Here is a 20248-nt window from a genome sequence, read left to right as displayed (position 1 = left end):
AAGATTGTTATCTGAACAACACTTCAAAATCTAACCTAAGCTTACCTGAAAAATCATGAGCAACCTACAGTGATTTTACTTTATATTAGTTAATTTACATTAAAGGCACATCCTTCTCACGTAGGTAGATTGCATAGTCAGTGAAGAATTTGTATCTGACAACATACAGAGAGCTTTTCTTTGGGAACTTTTATTGTCTTTAGGAACAACTATTTCAGTAACTCTGGAGTATTTTAAAATTTCTATGCAAATTTACTTCTATTAGTGACAATATAACAAAGTTAAAAAGGGAATATATGTGTTCTAGAAGAAAGAAACAGACCAGCTGGTGTAAGGTTTAGTATCATAATTGGCACACCTAGGAATTTGAACAAAAGCTGACCACAATTTGCAGGAACCTCTTTTAATTAAATATTCTACATCTGCACATTCAATAAAATGAAATAATGAATAGTAAATTAAATAATTCTGTAGAACTTATGCTCCTTTCTTTAACACAGTTAGTTGTTATCTTTCCAAATAAATGTCTGTTCTGGTATCAAACATGCTGCTACAATGAGCTAGTCTTTCCTCATTCATCAAATATGACATACTTGTCTGAACTGATAGGACTGAAGGTTCTCAAATTACTGGGAAAAAATCACTGTAGGATCCAAGTAACAAATATAATAATAATAAACTTCCATCTTTCTGCACTGTTCATAGCTAATTGCTCCATAGGGATAGAATGTGAAGATTGCTTTAGAACTATTTGGTACTTAAGGTTCAGTCTGTTTTCTACATCATTGCATAGACAATATGAAATACGCTGGAAAGCTGTGCATTTTTTCCTACATATTTCAATATGAATGGCAAATCAGAAACATTTAAATATCTTGAGAAGATATTATCTTTACACAGAAAAGCTTTTAAGAGGATAAATTACTATCTTTATTTCACCAAGTAAGAGATAGTTCATATGTTCATTTAATGTTTTTTAGTTCACAGTGACCTTGATATTTTTTTCCCACAAATGTGTTAGCCTGTATGAAAATGATGAATAACCTGATGAAAACATTAAGGTTAATGGGCTTTGATTAAAAAGGAAAATAGGGAGCTGAAGAATCTTATTAAGTTTTATAAATACATATAAAGAATTTAATTGAGAATTGAGCAGGTCTGTTCTTCGGTCATTTCCCTTGGCAGGTTTTATTTCTTGCACACTAAGCTGGTACTCTTCTTCCTCTTTAATAGACAGAAATTCAGCTAACACTATGAATTTTTATTAGTCCGGTATGTAATATCTTTATGTGCAACAAATAGTAAGACACAAGGGATTAAAAAGAAGCTCAGAGATCAGTAACCATCATCAATTTTAGTATAAAAATCTGAATTTTTTCTTGTTCAAAGGACTGAAACTAGCCTCCATATTTAGCTGAAAGTCTGTCCCTGCATTTCTCTTCACAGCAATGGAAAGATTATCACAGAATCACAGAAGGGTTGAGGGTAAAAGGGACCTAGGGAGGTCATCTGGTCCACCTCCTCCTACTAAAGCAGGGACACCTAGAGCTGGTTGCCCAGCACTATATCCAAATGGATTTTGAATATCTCCAGAGATGGAGAGTCCACAAACTCCCTGGCCAGCCTATGCCACTGCTTAGTCACACTCACAGTAAAAAAGTGGTTTCTGACATTGAGATGAAACGCCCTGTGTTTCAGTTTGTGCCCATTGCCTCTTGTCCTGTCACTGGCCACCACTGAAAAGAGCTTGGCTCCATCTTCTTTGCACCTTCCATTCAGGTATTTATCTACATTGAGGAGTTTCCTCCTGACCCTCCTCTTTAAGCTAAACAGTGCCAGCTCTTTCAACCTTTCCTCGCAAGTGAGGTGCTCCAGTCCCTTCATCATCTTAGTGGCCCTTTGTTGGACTCTCTCCAGTAAGTCCATGTCTCTCTTATACTGAGGAGCCCAGAACTGGACCCAGCACTCACCAGTACTGAGCAGAGAGAAGGATCAGCTCCCTCAACCTGCTGGCAATGCGCTGCCTGATGCAGCCCAGGAGGGTGTTGGCCTTCTTTGCCGTGAGGGCACATTGCTGTCTCATGGTCAACTTGTTGTCCACCAGGACGCCCAGGTCCTTCTCTGCCAAGCTGCTTTCCAGCTGGTCAGCTGGCCGACGTGTCCTGGCGCTTGGGGCTGTTCCTCCCCAGGGGCAGAGGCAGGACTTGGCACTTCCCCTGTTGAGCTGCGTGAGGTTCCTGTTCAGCCCATTTCTCCAGCCTGTTGAGGTCCCTCTGGACGGCAGCACACCCATCTGGTGTATCGGCCACTCCTCCCAGTTTTGTGTCATCAGCAAACTCAGTGAGGGTCAATTCTGCCCATGCAGATCATTAGTGAAGATGTTGAACAGGATCGGACCAGTATTGGCTCTAGTGGTACACTGACAGTTACTGGCCTCCAACTAGACTTCATACCACTGATCAACACCCTCTGGTCCTGGCCATTCAGCCAGTTTTCAACCTACCTCCCATACATTGCAGACATAATTTAAAAGCCACGCAGCTTTTTGGATCTGCAGAAAAGACTGGAGGCACAGAGTCCCTTGGAGACATCACAAAATCAATCAGAGGTAGGCAAGTTGTGTATATTAAAACACCGAATTTTTGTACATAGATTCCTAGTAAATGTAAAAAAAACCAAATTAAAAGTACAAAAGTTACATACTCAAGTACCAGAAATCAAGCAACTTTGTTGACAGAGCTGAATTCTGCTTCTTCTGCACAAGCCTTATTGCATCAGGTTTAGACCTTATGTAGCATCTTCTTTAGTTTGCATAAGCCAGTGCAAACCAGGTTTGCATTTTGGGGACAGAAGCAGATTCAACACAACAGTGAGGAGTACTACCTCAATTTGTAGTGCATTTCAGCCACCAATGAATGCCACTAGTTCATCTCTGTTGTCTTCTCATTTGAACTTATTTCTGTGCTATGCACATAGGTGCTTTATCAGCAACTGTATTCAAAATGAATATGCACTTAAGCAAAATTGAATGAAGTAAAATTCTAGTACAAGCTAAAGACTGCTTTTCTGTTTGTTGTTTACAGCGTCTAATGCAACAGGACTTAATGAAGCTGGTGTGGGCTATCATCTTTTAAATATTTAACTGTATGCATTGATGCAGCCCTTTGACACAGTGATGTATAAAATCCATACAATGTTTCTACTCTGTACAGAATAAACATAAATGCAGAGATGGAGAATTTTAATTATGAGATATCATTTTCCTTCATCTACTTATGATGACTGAAGAATACTCTATTACATTTAAGAAAAAGACTCTGATGTCATACTTGAAGTTTACTACACTGAAAAACATGGGGGAGTATTATTCTTGCAGCATTTGACAAAGTGTACTGGAAAAGGGAAACTCAAATGAAATTAACCACCTTTTCTGTCTTTTGAATTTAATAAAATTTGCAAGCTTCTGGATCAAGCTATTAGTTTCAATTTGCCCACTAACTCATGCACAGGAAGGAAATTTTTTAGACGGTTAAACAACCTTGTCAATTAGATGCTTAATGGATTAAGATGAACTGAGACACATTCTTAACTGGCATCTGTTGTTGAAGAAGTAGCTACATTTCTTGAAGTTGCAAGGATCACTAATGAGTACTCTGTTAGAACTAATTGAATTTGTTTATTTAAGGCACAACTGTGACTTGTGGCCCTGATGTCCTCTGGAAGTTACAGTGAAAATCCCTGAGCAAAACTTTAAATTATGTTGTGTGATGGGACGTAGTAAAACTTTAGTAGGTATATGAAACTAGCTAAATTTATATGAGATTGCAGTGTTTTTTCCCTAAAGCATGACCTGTTTAGTCACATCCTTTACTCAGCATGTTTGCTGGGCAAAAGAAGGTATGTCTTCTAATGTCAATTGTATAAATATCTTGTGGTTTAGTGCTTTGAAACATGTGCTTATTGCTTTTACAATTTCTTTTTGCTAATACTGACATTATGGGTTTTGCTTCTTGCAGATGTAAATGAATGTGAAGCCGAACCCTGCAAGAATGGTGGAATCTGTACAGATCTCGTTGCCAACTATTCCTGTGAATGTCCAGGTGAATTTATGGGAAGAAACTGCCAACAGAGTAAGTATTGCATGTTTTTACATCTATTTTTTTAAATAAAATAAATAAATAATTTCTTTTGCAGAAACAACTATAGCATACTATGGAAATACTTCTCTAACCTATAAATACATAATGCTCAAAATAGCCATCTAATTCTTTTTAATATGGAGGAAATTCAAGAGACCAAATCTGTCATGCATTCAAGTAAAGCATCTGATATGATGGAAACATTTGCAAAATGCAAAATTATTATCTAAGAGTCAAACAAGAAGGAGTAAACAGTGCAAAGTAGAAAAATAAAAAAACTGTTTCAGGCTAGGGGTTCATCTCACCAAGTATCCCATCTTCAGCAGTAATTATTAGCAGATATCAACAAGTTTAAGAGCAGGGAAAAAATTTGTTACTTTCTCTGACATGTCTCTAGCCTCTGAAAGCGGGACCACTGGTTTACAGAGAGGTCATTAGTGGCGTTCTTCCAGGATCTCTCCTGGGAACAACATCGCATGATTTTACCAATAACATCAACTATGAAGGCACTATAAAGGTCTGATTCCTAAAGTTGTTACTACAAAGGAGTTCTTCACATGTGAAAGACTAGGTAGTCTTGAAGACCAAAATAACAAAAATAGAATAAACTGCTATGGTATGAAATGCAATATACCTTAACTTAACAGTTAATAACAGATGTTAGAGGTTCATGTATTTGAAATACTGCAGAGAAGAAAGCTCATGTGTTTTAGTTGAACACAGGATGTTAATACCATGGTGTTGTGTAAAAGCTAACATAGTCCCAAGATATGTCAAGCCTGGTACCTTAAGGAGCAAAAGGAAAGTATTTGTGTGTTAGCATCTGTAGTATTAGATACTGCATTCAAAATACCTGAAATATTGGAGTCATCCACATTCAAAAAAGGAGGTTTCTATTTCAAGGAAGACCTACTATGTGTAGCAGGAAAACTTAAAAAAAAAAAAAAAGTTGCAAGTTGAATGCTAAATAAATAAAACCATAACAAAGCTGAAGAATATGCTTCATTTTCCTGTGTTCACGTTGTGGATGCATGGGGAAGAATGGAGAAGAAAACAATATGGACCAATAACCACAAATGACAAGCTGGAATTTTTGAAGTAGTCTCAATGACTTCCCAGATTTATATATGCAACAGGCAAAAGATTTGAAGCATCCAATATAATGTGTATATAATTCTAGAGAGAAATCAAGTTTTGCTTTGAGAAATTTTACAGGCCTATATGGCTACCTGAAAGAACTTGTAAAAAAAATTAACATTTGTTAAAGTTTTCCGTAAAAGTTGCTGGTGAATCACTTCATGTATTTCCTTATAAGGTGCAATTGAATTACCATTTGGAATTCCACCAGGAATCTCATCCATCTCTTCAGAGTTTATCCCTTCTGTTTTTTTGGCTGCGTCATGAACATTGCTCAGATTATAGACCACGTAAAACCAATCTCCTGTTTTGCTAGAAATGGGGTAGTCAGAGCTATTACTTGAAGTGATCATTGCATTTTCTGAATCATCATCTGTTATTTTGTATTTCCTTTTCTTTTTATAGATGTATATGCAATTATACATAAAAATAAACTTTGTGTGTGAAGTTGTATATTTTATACATTATACTGTATTTGTTTTTGTGTGTATATATATATACAGACATACGTATTTCTGGTTTGGAGAGCATATAACAGAAAATATATATATGTATAAAAAATAGAAATTTCCATTGTATTGAAATAGTGAAAGAATTCTGCTAATGTCAGTAAAGCATTACTGCATTGCAAAATATCCTACCTAGTCTGTCTTTCTGGGTCATACTTTGAGGATTTACACTTGGTAAGCCAATCACCTAGTCAAATGATCTTTCTGGAGATGCTTCTGTATATAAACGCTGACAGCTGTGACCCAGGACTCCATTGTCTAGCCCATAGAGAAGAATACTGTGTTATTTGAAAGGATAATTCTGTTGAGTATTAAAGAATTTCTATAATTGCGATAAGGCTCTATACAACAGTCAAATTGCTTTGGTGTAGAGATCAAGGACAGTGAGTTTTAAAGTGTGCTTTGCAGTAACTATTAATTTGTCAGCTGCAAAGTGTGTACAGGCTGAGAGAGTTGGGGTGGTTCAGCCTAGAGAAGACTCCAGGGAGACCTTATAGCAGCCTCCCAGTACCTAAAGGGGGCCTGCAAGGAAGCCAGAGAGGGACTTTTTACAAGGACATGTAGGGATATGACAAGGGGTAATGGCTTTAAACTGAAAAAGGGTAGATTTAGATGAGATGTAAGGAAGAAGTTCTTCCCTGTGAGGGTGGTGAGACACTGGAACAGGTTGCCAAGAGAGGCTGTGGCTGCCCCATCCCTGGCAGTGTTTGAGGCCAGGTTGGATGGGGCTTTGAGCAACCTGGTCCAGTGGAAGGTGTCCCTGCCCATGGCAGGGGGGGTGGAACTAGATGGTCTTTAAGGTCCCTTCCAACCTGAACCATGCTATGATTCTATGATTCCATGGTGTGGTAAATGGGGGGCATGGCAATGCAACACTGGAGTGCAGTGGTAAAAAGCTTCTGTTCTGTACTTCCTCTGGGCAGGGACCCACATAAGGAGGTACCACCAATCTGGTGTCTGCAGGACGGTATCATGGGAGGAGCATGAAATGAGATGTGCTTTGAAAACTTAAAAGAAAAGTAATATGTTACTTAAATTAGTAATTAGAAAATGCTACATGATGTAGATATTTGAATATTTCCATTATACCACTTTTTATACTCATGTTATTCAGCTAAGCGTATAAAGGGTTATTAATAAATAACAGATAATTAAGGATGGGAATAATGTTTGTACTGACTGTAGTCATTGCACTATCCCTGTTGAGGGAAGTCAATGCACTCTTCCAGTACTATGGCAGAGTTCACAAACTTTTAACATTCATCTACTTTTAAGCTAGCTTTAGCACAGCTAGCATTAAAATGGTACATTTTCTTTTCATACCACCAATATAATTATGCACCATACTGGTTCCTATAGCTGGGCTTGTAAATATCCTTTTTTTTTCATGAGAAGTTTAGTTACATCATCATAGCTAATTATGTAATTACAAGTAGTAATTACACATTCTAATTACACCATTAGAGTTTTACACATATTTACAGTAATCATATAATTAAATACTGTTATGCTAATTATGTAAATTACTGATTGCTGTCTCAGAATTACCTCACAAAGCTCAAAGATTGCTAATCCACATCACAGAATATGTGAAATAGTCTAGATCAAGAATAAAAAAGGCAAAAATACATCATGCAGTCTGTTCTCCTGTCATTGCAAGCTTGTTCTCCAGTATGCATTTTGTAGAAGTATATCTAGTTTGGTATGTCCCAAATACCAATGCTTTGTACTGGTGACTTGTCATGTTACTCATCAGCTTGAAGTAGTTTATATCAGAATGTTTCTTCTAAAGCTCCAAATGAGTTTTCTCTCTTTTTTTGATTCCACCATTTAATTCCAATTCCACCATAAAGAATTTCGCTTAGCTAATCTCCTGAATAATTCCCTTCCATTTTATCTCATGTGTAGCAGTTTCTAGGTGTGAGACAACTCTTGTATTACACCCAGATCTTGCAAGCCTGTGGGACACCCACCCAAAGTCCTTCTGACTAGTACCAAGAGCCTTTGCTAGTAACTAGTGCAGCTGAAGTGAGAGGGAAAGGCTTGTCTGGAACTGAGTACTAAAATAGCACTAAAACGCCTCGTGAGCTTGGAATCATATTTGGACCACCTTGACCATCTTCACAGTCTCCAGTTTGGAGTTTCTAAGGGCTCAGCCATGAAGTAAAGCTCTCAGAAGACATGGCGGTGATTTCCTGATGTGCTTCACACCAACAATGCTTCTGCTCCTCTGGGGCCTTCTTTTGTTTTACTTACATATCCTTCTCATTTTGAAGCACTGGCCTGACCTCCAATTTTTCTGTCTGGAGAGACTTAAATTCAGTCTTCTTTCTTTCTTATTAGCTACTGCTATCTTTAGCCGTTCAGGCATAAATGATACTTAAACCAGCTGCTTCTCATTGCTGGAAAGCACAGGATGAGGTGAAGTCAAAGTAATGTGGAGTGCAAGACCACTGATGGCTTCAAAACATACTCAATTGTTCTGGAATAAGCTTATAAACCTGTTAAGAGATGCTTCACTGAGCATCTGGTATTTACAAAATTTATATGCAGATGTTTAGTAAACACAAAATGGAAAGAGAGCACCTTTTCCCGTCCTCTGAAAGCAAAAGCTAAACTATATTAATTCCATATTACTTTCCAGATTTCTTAAGGCCTCAGCATTTCCTTGATGCAGCTGCATCTCCTTCTGTTTTTGCACTCTCTCAATCTGTTTTTTGCTTCCTGCTGAATTCAAGCTATCAATTATGATTACCTCCATTACAGCTTTCCTTAGTCTTGGAATTTCTATAAATAAGTACTGCTTCCAAGACAGATTCTTCTGGGGCTGAAGTTTTTACTTTCTGGATCACAAAATTCTCTTGCAGGCAACAGGGAGCCACTTTCATCACTGTCAGACTGTTTGCATTATTCAGTACAAATCTGTGTTGTTAAAATCTCCCATGAGCAACATGGATAGTGAATTGCAATAATTTGTGAGGAGTTCCACAGGTAATTTTTGATCACTTTTTTTTTCTAGCAGATGGTACTATACGGTGGACATGTTACAATTTCACCATTGTGCATTTCGAAGCTGTATTTTGCTGATTGCCAAGAGTTGCTGCCATTAAAGCATATGGCAAATTTTCTTATGCTTTTTCTTTGAAGATATAGATCAAATTAGTCACTGTAAATATTTTTTACATATGCTACGGCCCCTTCACCTGTCAACATGCCCATATGTAGGAGAACTGCATTCAGAGCGAGTGCACCAATTTAGTTTGTCTAGCATGTCAGAAATCCTGCTAAGCAGTGTACCTTCACATTATTTTCATTTGTTTCCTGGACTTTATGTTTTAGTACACTAGTGTGATTATACTGCACTTGGTCGTCCTCTGCCTTCCTCTCTGTGGAAATCAAAGTAGCATTTTTTTATTTAAATGAAAATGCCTCTTCTTTCAGTGTCATTTTTACTTAAAAATTATGTAAAGGTCTGACAGATCTAGGCATAAAGAGACTTTCAATACTTCTGCTTACATGCAGCCTTATACTCCCAGGCTAGATGGTATCATCCAAGCGTTCTGATGCACTGTGATTTTAGAATTGTGTTTCTTTTAAAATTGTTCCCAGGAATACAGGACACCTGCAACTTGCATGATTTGCAGCGCAGAATAAATAACTAGTTTCACAGTATTTTTTTTAAGAGACTGTATTGCTTCTTTTGGTGTCTTCTGTATTTCACTTACAAGCATGTTTTCAAGGCAATGTCCTCACTTGGTGGGACTTTTTGGCTTCAGGTGCTTGTCCTTTGAACTCCTCTGCTTGATGGTCACTGTCTTCAGTGAGTCTTGGGTATCTCTGTCTTCCCCAGCTCCAGCTCTTACCAGCCCTAACTCAGCAGGGTTCAGAAAACCTCCATACTTAGGTTCAGAAAAACCCTTCGCAAAAAAAAAAAAATAATAATCACAGGATGAGGGCATAAAAAATGCACAGGCAATCTCTTTGCATGAGATTTAGGAGAACCTAACTTTCCCTGCAGCTCAAAGTATTAGTTTGACTAATTCTGTGAATAATCCAATACAAACTTTGGTTTTAAGCGTATTAAAAGTTTTATGATCTGAAATACTGGTGTTGTATAAAATATAGCAAAAATTTCTGTAAAACAAAACTGGCCAAACAAACTAAATTTTCTTTTGTGTTTCTGAAATTGCTCTATAGTTCAAGATGTCAATGATTTTTGATCTACTAACCTTTCATGTTTAATCAGTTGATTTTGGTTTTCAAATTTCATTAAGAAAAAAAATGAAGTATAGAAAGAATTGTAGTTTCTAGAAATACAGACTCCTGTATTTAAATTAAGGGCATTATGATCATCCACAAAAGAAGAAGATACGCATTCATTGGTACAAAAATAATTTACTTATTTATATTGGAGTTTCTGTTCCATTTTCATTCATCTTGCCAGTATGTACTGGAAATTCTGATAAGAATTTCTGAGAGATTTCTAGATGACCTGTAGATTATGACCTTAAACTGAATCAAGACAGGTTTCCTGTTGCTCTCTTCCCAATTTATTAAATAGGTAAGCTCTTTTAATTGCCTTCAAATTCCAGAAATTTCCAAACAGGTTTTCTGTTTTTGTCAGGAAATTGGGACAAAAAAACCCCACCCCTGTTTTTCACTGCATCATACTGTAAAGTAACAATTCCTTGAAAACTGACATAAACCAGCCTTCCTGCTGCCTGAAGGAGTCTTGCTTCAGCTCTTCCTTGCCCATCTTGCTCCTTTTGTGGCTGCTTATTCTGGGCTGCCATTTTACGCTTTTGCCTTGTTGTCCTGGCAAAAACTGACCCAGGAAATAAAAAGGGTAATTAAAGAACCAGATCAGTTCTTTGATCCAGTGAACTTCACAGCCACACAAATACTGGGCTGGTACAAAGGAATGGTAGGGGACAGAGCCTGGGCATGAAATCAAGGCTTAACACCAGTTAAAAATGTTAATCAAGCCACAGTCTAATCAAGAGAGTACAAACTGGTTTTTAAATTCATGTTTAAGGGAAAGAATTTATTTTAAATTTTGTATTTTTCTTGGTTTGTTTGTCTTTGAGATCATGAAATTTAAAAGCTACAATTCTCATCTCATTTTTCAAGTATGCAATGAATAAAAATTCAGTAAATATATACATTCCTGTTTGTCATTATTTAGATGACAAGTTCAGTACTCACATGGAAAAATTAGGGAGGTTTTATAGGTATGTGTATATGTATGTGTGTGTAGGCATATGTATACACAAATACTACCCTTAGAGAAATTAATTCACTTTTTTTAAATGTACTCAGGGTAGTTAACTTATAGAATCATAGAATTATTTAGGTTGGAAAAGACCTTCAAGATCATCGAGTCCAACCATCATCCATGCCTACTAAACCATGTTCTGGAGTACCCCACCCACTTGCTTTTTGAATACCTGCAGGGATGGTGACTCAACCAGTTCCCTGGGCAGCCTATTCCAATGCCTGACAACCCTCTCAGTAAAGAAATTTTTCCTAATATCCAACCAAAACCTTCCCTGCCACAACTTGAGGCCATTTCCTCTCATCCTGTCTCCAGCCACTTGACAGAAGAGACCAGTACCCACCTCCCTACAGCCTCCTTTCAGGTAGTTGTAGAGAGCGATCAGGTCTCCCCTCAGCCTCCTCTTCTCCAGACTAAACAGCCCCAGTTCCCTCAGCCGCTCCTCATCAGACTTGTGCTCCAGACCCCTCACCAGCTCGGTTGCCCTTCTCTGGACACGCTCCAGCACCTCCATGTCTTTCCTGCAGTGAGGGGCCCAAAACTGAACACAGGACTCGAGGGGCGGCCTCACCAGTGCCCAGTACAGGGGACGATCACCTCCCTGCTCCTGCTGGCCACACCATTTCTGGTACAGGCCAGGATGCCGTTGGCCTTCTTGGCCACCTGGGCACACTGCTGGCTCATATTCATCCGGCTGTCAACCAGCACCCCCAGGTCTTTCTCTGCCAGGCAGCTTTCCAGCCGCTCTTCCCCAAGCCTGTAGCGCTGCATGGGGTTGTTGTGACCCAAGTGCAGGACCCGGCACTTGGCCTTGTTGAACTTCATACGATTGGCCTCAGCCCATCGATCCAGCCTGTCCAGACCCCTCTGTAGAGCCTCCCTACCCTCAAGCAGATCGACCCTCCCGCCCAACTTGGTCTCATCTGCAAACTTGCTGAGGGTGCACTCGATTCCCTCATCCAGATCATTGATAAAGATATTAAACAGAACAGAGCCCAACACCGAGCCCTGGGGAACACCACTTGTGACCCGCCGCCAACTGGATTTCGCCCCATTCACCACAACCCTCTGGGCTCGTCCGTCCAGCCAGTTTTTCACCCAGTGAAGAGTACACTTGTCCAAGCCATGAGCCACCAGCTTCTCAAGGAGTATGCCATGAGAGACAGTGTCAAGGGCCTTGCTGAAGTCCAGGTAGATAAGATCCACAGCCTTCCCCTCATCCACTAGGTGGGTCACCCGGTCATAGAAGGAGATCAGGTTGGTCAAGCAGGACCTGCCTTTCGTAAACCCATGCTGACTGGGCCTGATCTCCTGCTTGTCCTGGACTTGCCATGTGAGTGCTCTCAAGACAAATCGTTCCATAATCTTCCCTGGTACCGAGGTCAGGCTGATAGGAATCATTCATGTGATGTCCCTGCTGGTTTAAGGAATAATGTATGGTTAATCTCAGACAAAAGGAAGAATTGAAAAAAAATTGTGCCTAAAAGAAATTTATCAATTTAATATAAAATTAATGGTAATAGTTGATTTATGACCTCCCTGGATTACAGAAATATCTTAGAACAGAAATATATTAGAAATACATTTTGAAAGTGCAAGAGGGAAAACTTTTACATGTTAAATGTGACTTTAACTCATGTGATTCAACTCAATCTAGGTAATTTGTCATTTTTTGAACATGCTATAAGAATAAAACTAGAAATTATTTAAGAGGCTAAATAAATGCTGACAGACAGGCTAAATGTATCAGTACTAAGGGTAATGCTTTATATACATTTTTAACTATTCCAGCTAATCATGGACAAAACACAATTTCTATATTTGCATTGGATAAAACCCATCTTGAATCTCTTGCTGAAACTAATAAGGTTTGCTGAGGCTACACCATTTTGGGAATATTGTCTGGCTAACATTTCTGTGTAGTGTGTTGGTATAAAAGTGCAGAGAGGCAGAAAATGTTATAGAAATGACAGAACACATTGTTAACATTGAAATGTCCTCCCAGGCATTTCAATGACCTAGTGAGAAATATTAATCAAACTCTAATGTTTCTAATATTGAGTTTTCAAACAACAAGGCACACTCTGGCCCTTCCACTGCAGACCTTCTTTGTCCAGGCATCCTGTGTAAGACGCAAAGGTGTGCAAAATTAGGCTCAACAGATCAGAACTGTAGTTCTTCCTTTCAACACAATAGAAAAATGAGAGTGATCTCTCAGTGTTTGATGTTGAAACAAAGTCCTCAGCTCTATACCTTTGGGTACCTTTTCATCTTGCTGCAGTTGTACTATACAGCAATGTCTCCCTGTGAAAATTCATTTCTCGATATATTACTTTGATGAGGCAGTAGAGGATACAATCTTTACTCAGACACCTGACAGAAACTCACTGTAAAATATTCAGACAAGCCCTTAGGACCCAACAGGCATATTTTATGCATTTAATCATTTCCTTACTACATTAGTCACCTAGTGCAATAGTAGCTTTTGGGTTGTGTCAATAACTACAATATTAACTCAACCCTACATTCAAGCATCTACAACTTGACTTTCTAACATCTCATTTTAGCTTGAACCAGCTAGTTGTGATGACTTTCTTGCCATGTTTTCTTATTGAAACCTACTGATCTGCTTTTCTGAGGCATTGTGTCATTCTTGACTCATGGTGCCCGTGTTACCCTCAGTAAAGAGGCAGGAAGGTTGCATGGGGATTCCTTCTCCTACCTGTCTTCCACCAGTCTGCTCTTCCTACTGAGGGAGCAATATGACCCTACCTTTTCAGTAACATAGAATCATAGACATTCACAAAAAGTAGGAGAAAAAATACTTACCTTATAAATATAATCCACTATTCCTGTGTTGGAAGAAGTTTTATGGGCATTTTTATGCTGGGCAAAGCCTATGACAATGCATATTTCAGCATTTCTAAGCCTTAAAAGAAAAATTACAGCACACCATTATTCTCAAAGTAGCCTTTATAGCTCTTAAGTTCCTGGCCTGGTCAATAATGCACATTCTTTCTTTATGTCGTCACAGAAATGAAAAATAATTTGCAGGTAAGGAATTGGTACTGTAAAAGAAATAAAAGCCAGACTGTAGCCAGTAGAAGCAAGCTGAAAACAAATCACTGGTTATTATGACCAAAAAACCCCTTAAAAGTATGGAAAAACACCTTCAATAAAAGCACTAATGATTACAAATACATGAAAAGAACAGTTTACAGCTGCAGTAGACTCACCAAAGTTAAAAATAGCCAAGTCACAGGACCTTTTTTCTCTTTCAGGTACTAGCCCAACTGGAAAATACCTTATTTCAAGGCTTAGCATTATAAGATATAGGCTATTTATTTCAAAATAGACTAATCATGGAGGGTGGCTTGCCATCTGAGTCAGCCTGGTCTAGTCTGCTGGTGGACACAGGAATGAGCAATGAGAGGAAAATCATCTTTAGAGCCATACAAACTCTTCATAATGAAACTGCCTTGAGGTTTGCAGGAGTTAACAAATTGGACACAGAATAGAATTACAGGCGAGTATGGCATAAAGCTTGCAAAAGTTGGAGGTATGAAAGTTGTTTCATATTTTGGAGATTCATTTGGACTTGTGTGTTGGGTTTGTGTTTTGGTAGCAGGAGAGGGGCTACAGGAGTGGCTCCTGTGAGAACCTGGCTAGAAGCCAAGGCCAAGCCCACCAGCAACAGTGGTAGCGCCTCTGGGAGAACAGGTTGAAGAAGGGGAACCTGCAGCGGGGGAGGAGAGCGGGATGTGAGAGAAAGCCCTGTGCAGGCAGCACGGTCAGCGAGGAAGGAGGGGAGGGGAGGAGGTGCGCCGGAGGAGGTGGATGCCCCCGCAGCCCGTGGTGAGGCGGCAGGCTGTCCCCCCCCAGCCCACGGAGGGGAGCGGGGCAGCAGATGCCCGCCCGCAGCCCAGGGAAGTGGATGCCCCCGAAGATGGCCGTGACTCCATGGGAAAACCCGCGCTGGAGCAGTCTGTGACTGAAGGACTGCAGCCCGCAGAAAGGACCCAGGCTGGGGAAGTTCATGGAGGACTGTCTCCTGTGAATGGGACCCCACGGTGGAGCAGGGGACAAGTGAGGAGTCATCCCCGAGGAGGAAGGAGCAGCAGAGACAACATGTGATGAACGGACCCCAACCCCCATTCCCTGTCACCCTGTGCTGCTGCGGGGGAGGAGGTGGAGAATCTGGGAGTGAAGCTGTACCCATGAAGAAGGGAGGGGTGGGGGGAAAGTGGTTTTAAGATTTGGTTTTATTTCTTATTATGCTACTCTGATTTGATTGGTAACAGATTAGATTGATATTTTTTTTTTCCCCCAAGTTAAGTCTGTTTTGCCAGTAACCATAAGTGGTGAATGATCCCTCCCTGTCCTTGTTCTGACCCAGGAGCCTTTTGTTATATTTAGTCTCCCTCATCCCACTGCGGGGGGAGGAGCGAGTGAGTGGCTGTGTGGTGCTTTGTTGCCGGTTGGGCTTAAACCACGACAACTTGGAATTCAAGGCAAGCTGTGAAGGATGAAAATCTACGTGAACTAAAGAGAAAATGGAACAAAACATGGTTATGTGAGCCCTAAATGAACTAAAATCTCCAGGCTCGGCACAGCTCCCACCTGCAGTTTTCAGAAGGAGAAGGAAATGTAATATGTTCAGTGATCAACTTCCCACTGAGGCAAGATTCACAGCTCCTGCTGCTTTGGACAGACGGAGAGTCCAGCAAAGCTCCTGTTCCAGGCATTGGTGCAGTGATGTGTAAGATACGTAGGAGGGGAATGATCGATGCTAATAGGTAACATCTATTTTAGTCCCTGACTACCACCATGATCATTTGTTGTATTCCATTACATGATCTGAGGACTTACAAGAAATTCAGACAATTTCCACCATCTTATCTTTGGTTGTGTTAGAAGGAAAAGCAGCATGTTGTTCATCACAACTTAGTCTGCTCTCTAGGCTCTTCAGGGTTCAGCATGAGAACGGCGGCCATTCATTGCCTGTCAGATCAGAGGCAAATGGCGTGCCTCCGTAGCTGCAGGCAGCTGCACAGGCAGTGACCATCAGCCTGAGAGCCACCCCGCGTAGATGCACCCCTGCAGCTTGGAAGATCAGCAGCCGTAGCGTTACTTAGTCAAGGGTGTCACTGCTTCAAAATAAATGAGGAGATGAATAGGTATGACAATTTTGGCAGCAACACAATACTAAGAGAGAGAAAGACTTTGTGTCTTTCTGTCATGGTGTACATAGATTGGGACTCAGAAGGGTGCAAGTGAGTTTTTGAAATGAAGTAGAGTTAAAACTTCAAAAATTCACAAGTTTGCCAAGAAAAGCTGATGGGATTACTCTTAATTCAAATCCTTTTCCTTTGTATCAGTGATTGTGTTCTAGTATTAATGCTAAGTGTAATTTGGCCAGCTCTTGGTTTAGTGTAGTTACTTAGAAATTTTGTTTACAGAAAAGTATCACACAAAACTTTTACCTTTTAAAACTGATGGTCAGGTTAATATCCATTACTGATCTAGCAAAATCTGGTAGAGCTCACCCGTAAATATGATTTTCCGTTGTTGGCAAATCTGTACAGTTGATGGTAACTTTGCATGCCTTCACTGAAGATCAGTTTCACTGTGTAGTTTGTAATATTGTATCTATTGTTATTCTAATAATATCAATTCCCATTTATTCTCCTGTTGCTGAAAACTAATTTCATAATTACTCTGTTCCTATTTTTATGCAATTCACTTTTACCCATCCATGTTTTGCAATTTCATCCTAGGCGTAGCGTAAAAAGTAACCATGTTGCAATTAATTACATCAAAGTTAGAGAAAAGCAAATATTGCTGTGAAAAATGTTCCCCAGTAGTCTTTTAACTTTGAAAGCAAATTTGAATCCTACATCCACTGTGTGAAAATAGGATTCTTTCTTTTTCTTCATTGTTTCTAAAAATTGTCCTTTCTCTTCTGGATAGCAGTAAAATGTCCGTACAGGAAGCTGAATATGGATTTTACTGTGATAACTGAAACCTCCTCTTCTTTTTCTTACCTCCTGGTCCTTCCACAACATTTTTCACAATGGCTTTAACTTTTCCATTAGGTGCGAATTTGAGTGAGTATTGGTTGTGTTCATTTTTAGACGTAGGAGGTTTTTTCCTTGATAAAAAGTGTAAGGTGGAAAATCCTCAGGAATTAAATTCCTTTCCCAAAGCGCATGATGGAATCTGTTCAGCCTCTTCTCATCTCTGCTGAAGGTGGTGCTGGGTCTCCCCCTGATTTCTCTGCAGGCAAGATGGGGCACAAGTTACATAATGTCCTTTAAAAACTGTGCTTTATTCTTAGACATACAAATATAACTGCTGGACGTAAAACATGATTTGTCAATGAAGAGTAGTGTGTTTGTCCCCTTCACCTAAGAAGTTAAATCTCTCTAGCATTAATTGCATATTGATTTAAAGATTGAAACTCTAGTTTCTTAATGCTGTTCATTATTAGTATTTAGTGATGGAGAATCATAATTTCAGACACCTTAATATACTTTAAAAGTGAGGTTTGATTCAATATGGAAAGCCTAATTGTTAGTCATCATCTTGCCTAGTGACATCGGTGTCACCTTTGCTATGTCTGCAAAGTACAAGAGGAAGTAGACGCCAAGGAATTCACCAAGACAGGTTACTGGGTAGGGAGTTGGAGAAGTTAGCCAGTTTGAAAAGTTGAGGAAAAATGTAATTTTGTGAACGGCAAAAACTGCATCTGCCTGCAGTGCCCATGGGTAAGGGAGGTAATGCAGAAGACTGTTTCTTCTTGGGAAAGCAGAGATGTCACTATGCTGTTCTGTGACGGAAAAAGGGACCTGAGGAAAAGCAGATCCTGGTCTCTGATACAATTGGCATCTTTTATGCATGGTGGAGCACCTTCAGAAGACAGTGTGAGAGTTGCAACCCATAATTCCCAGTACACCACAGCCTGAGTTATGAATAACGATTTCAAGTTTGATCAGATAAGGAAGGAATTTCATTCTCTTATAAGTAGATACTAGTCTTGTTCACTTAAACTTAACAACTCCTGAAAGACATATAAAACTTCCAACTCAAGCTGCTCCATTTTCTAAACTGCAGTTCATTCTTATTCGAGTTGTTACATGCAAATGCATGCCTGCTGAAGAGATACGATAGTTAAGTGTGCACATTCCTCCCTGTGAGTTTTGCTGAGATTAGGTCATCTTGCTCAAGACAAGAAGTTGAGAAACAAATTCACCTGCTCTGTCAATCCTACTGCAGTTAAAATAGCAGATCAGCATCCAACTTTGCAATATGGTGGTCCATGTTAAGTCATAATGATTTCAAGTCAAAAGAAATCTTACACAGGGAGACTTAAACAAGAAAGGCATTAAAATGTTTCCAGGGTCATGTGAGCTTTTTGCACTGGCACTGAGGACATAGGATGAAGAAGTTATTGGGAATTTAAACTGAGATGGGTAAATCTTTATAACATGAAGTTTTTTTGGTAAGTCATTATGGATAAATAAAAGCATAGTTTAGTGCTATTGCTACTTTATTGAATCAAAAGAATCAAACAACTTGGCTGTGGTAATTGCATTGTAATCCTGTCATGTGCAACTTTATTTGGAATTTCTTAATACAGACACTGTAGCACAGACATTGTCAGTGGGATCTCCTGGCTCTTACTCAGCCATCAGAGTCTAACGCATCAAGATGAATTTGTAAACAGTTGCGCTCATTTATGTATTGCTGTCAGGTAACTTCCCATTTATGTTTTGTTACAACATTTTGTGAATAGTTCTCTTTACATAGTCGTAAGTGAAAGTTACTAAGTCAGTCTGTATCTTTTCAAATGTCTAGGCATTTTGTAAATAAGGTGAGAAGATTTTATCCACAATAAATGCAAATATGTATTTATGCTTTAAGGAAAGACATGTAAAGACATATAAAGAAAGGAAAATGCAAGAAGATTTGGATTTTGGTAACTGATGATGTTTTCTACTATCTTCCATCTTTTCTCTGAACAGCTAGAATGAAAAAAGTCTCAGCTCTCTAGTGGCTTCATTGAAGGTGCTTATTTTGGAGAAATTTCAGGAAAGGGGATATTGTTTCTTAGTTTGTCATCTTAGAAATACAACTCTCTTCTTGGCCCCTAACAAACATTTTTTTTTTTTCTGTAAAATATTAAATTATTGGATAATTAGGTTTCCGGCAGAATACCAAGAGCCTAGAAACAGCATTAAAAGGAGATGCCTTCTGAAGTAGTAGCTTTTTAACGTCTAGTTCTATTCTTAATTGAACTGCTATACTTATTCATTATGTATACAGTGTGTTTTCTTGGGGACTTGTTTTTAAATAGACTATTTAGATGAATAACATAATGGATTCTTAGCTAAATTTCACTACCATTTTATTGGTAATTTCTTAAAAACATAAAAAAAGCATCCTATTGGGTCAGATAGTTCAACAATCTGTTTGACTTACTGTCATGTCTCTGACTGTGGCAATGACAAATGTTATTTAAGGAGAGAATGTAGACTTGTGCAGTATCTGTCATTTGTTCCCCTCCTATCTCCTCCATGTCTACAGTTCCTGTAGGAATATTATAGATTACACCCTGGTCAGTCTCTTTAGTATTATCTGTAGACCTATTGTGCCTGAATTTGTCCAATTTCTTTTTGAACCTGTTGATACTGTATCTGCCTCTAGAAGGCTCCAGAAGATCACTACCCACTGTGCAAAGAACTACTTTCTTTTACGCGTGTTAAGCTGATTTCCTGTGAATTTCAGTGAGTGCTCCCTATTTTCAGTAATGTAAATGTGATGAACAGTACTGTATTCATCCCATTTATGTTTGTGTAAAATTCAGTCATATCCCTCCTTGGCCTTTTCCTCTCCAACTTGAAAAATTCTAGTTTTTTATTCCCTTTTACCATGATACCTGCTTTTTCCCTTTTATCATTTGAACTGCCATTCTCTATACTTTCTTTATGTCTATACCTTCTTGGGATCCAGAGACCTGAACTGCACATGGTATGTGGTCACACCAGAGTTTCATATACTTGTAAAATAATACTCTATGTCTTGTTCTCAATGCCTAACTTTTTATTGGCTTTTTTTAGCTGCTACTGCATTTTGAGCCAATGACTTCAGAGAACTGATGATGATGACTCTGAGATCTCTATTTGCAG

General features: G+C 39.1%; 1 protein-coding gene across 2 annotated transcripts in view; it reads left to right on the top strand.

Moving 5' to 3' along the window:
- Positions 1 to 20248, top strand: part of EDIL3 (EGF like repeats and discoidin domains 3) — a 262422-nt gene that overhangs the window by 148960 nt on the left and 93214 nt on the right. For both annotated transcript variants that reach the window (XM_075020331.1, XM_075020330.1), the window contains one exon: positions 4017 to 4130. In XM_075020331.1, coding sequence (XP_074876432.1) covers positions 4017 to 4130 — 114 coding nt within the window. The remainder of the gene's footprint in view (positions 1 to 4016; positions 4131 to 20248) is intronic.

This window comes from Buteo buteo, chromosome Z (assembly GCF_964188355.1).
Source record: "Buteo buteo chromosome Z, bButBut1.hap1.1, whole genome shotgun sequence".
NCBI lineage: Eukaryota > Metazoa > Chordata > Aves > Accipitriformes > Accipitridae > Buteo > Buteo buteo.
Note: the sequence above shows the minus strand (reverse complement) of the source record. Positions and strands in the feature narration are given on the sequence as shown.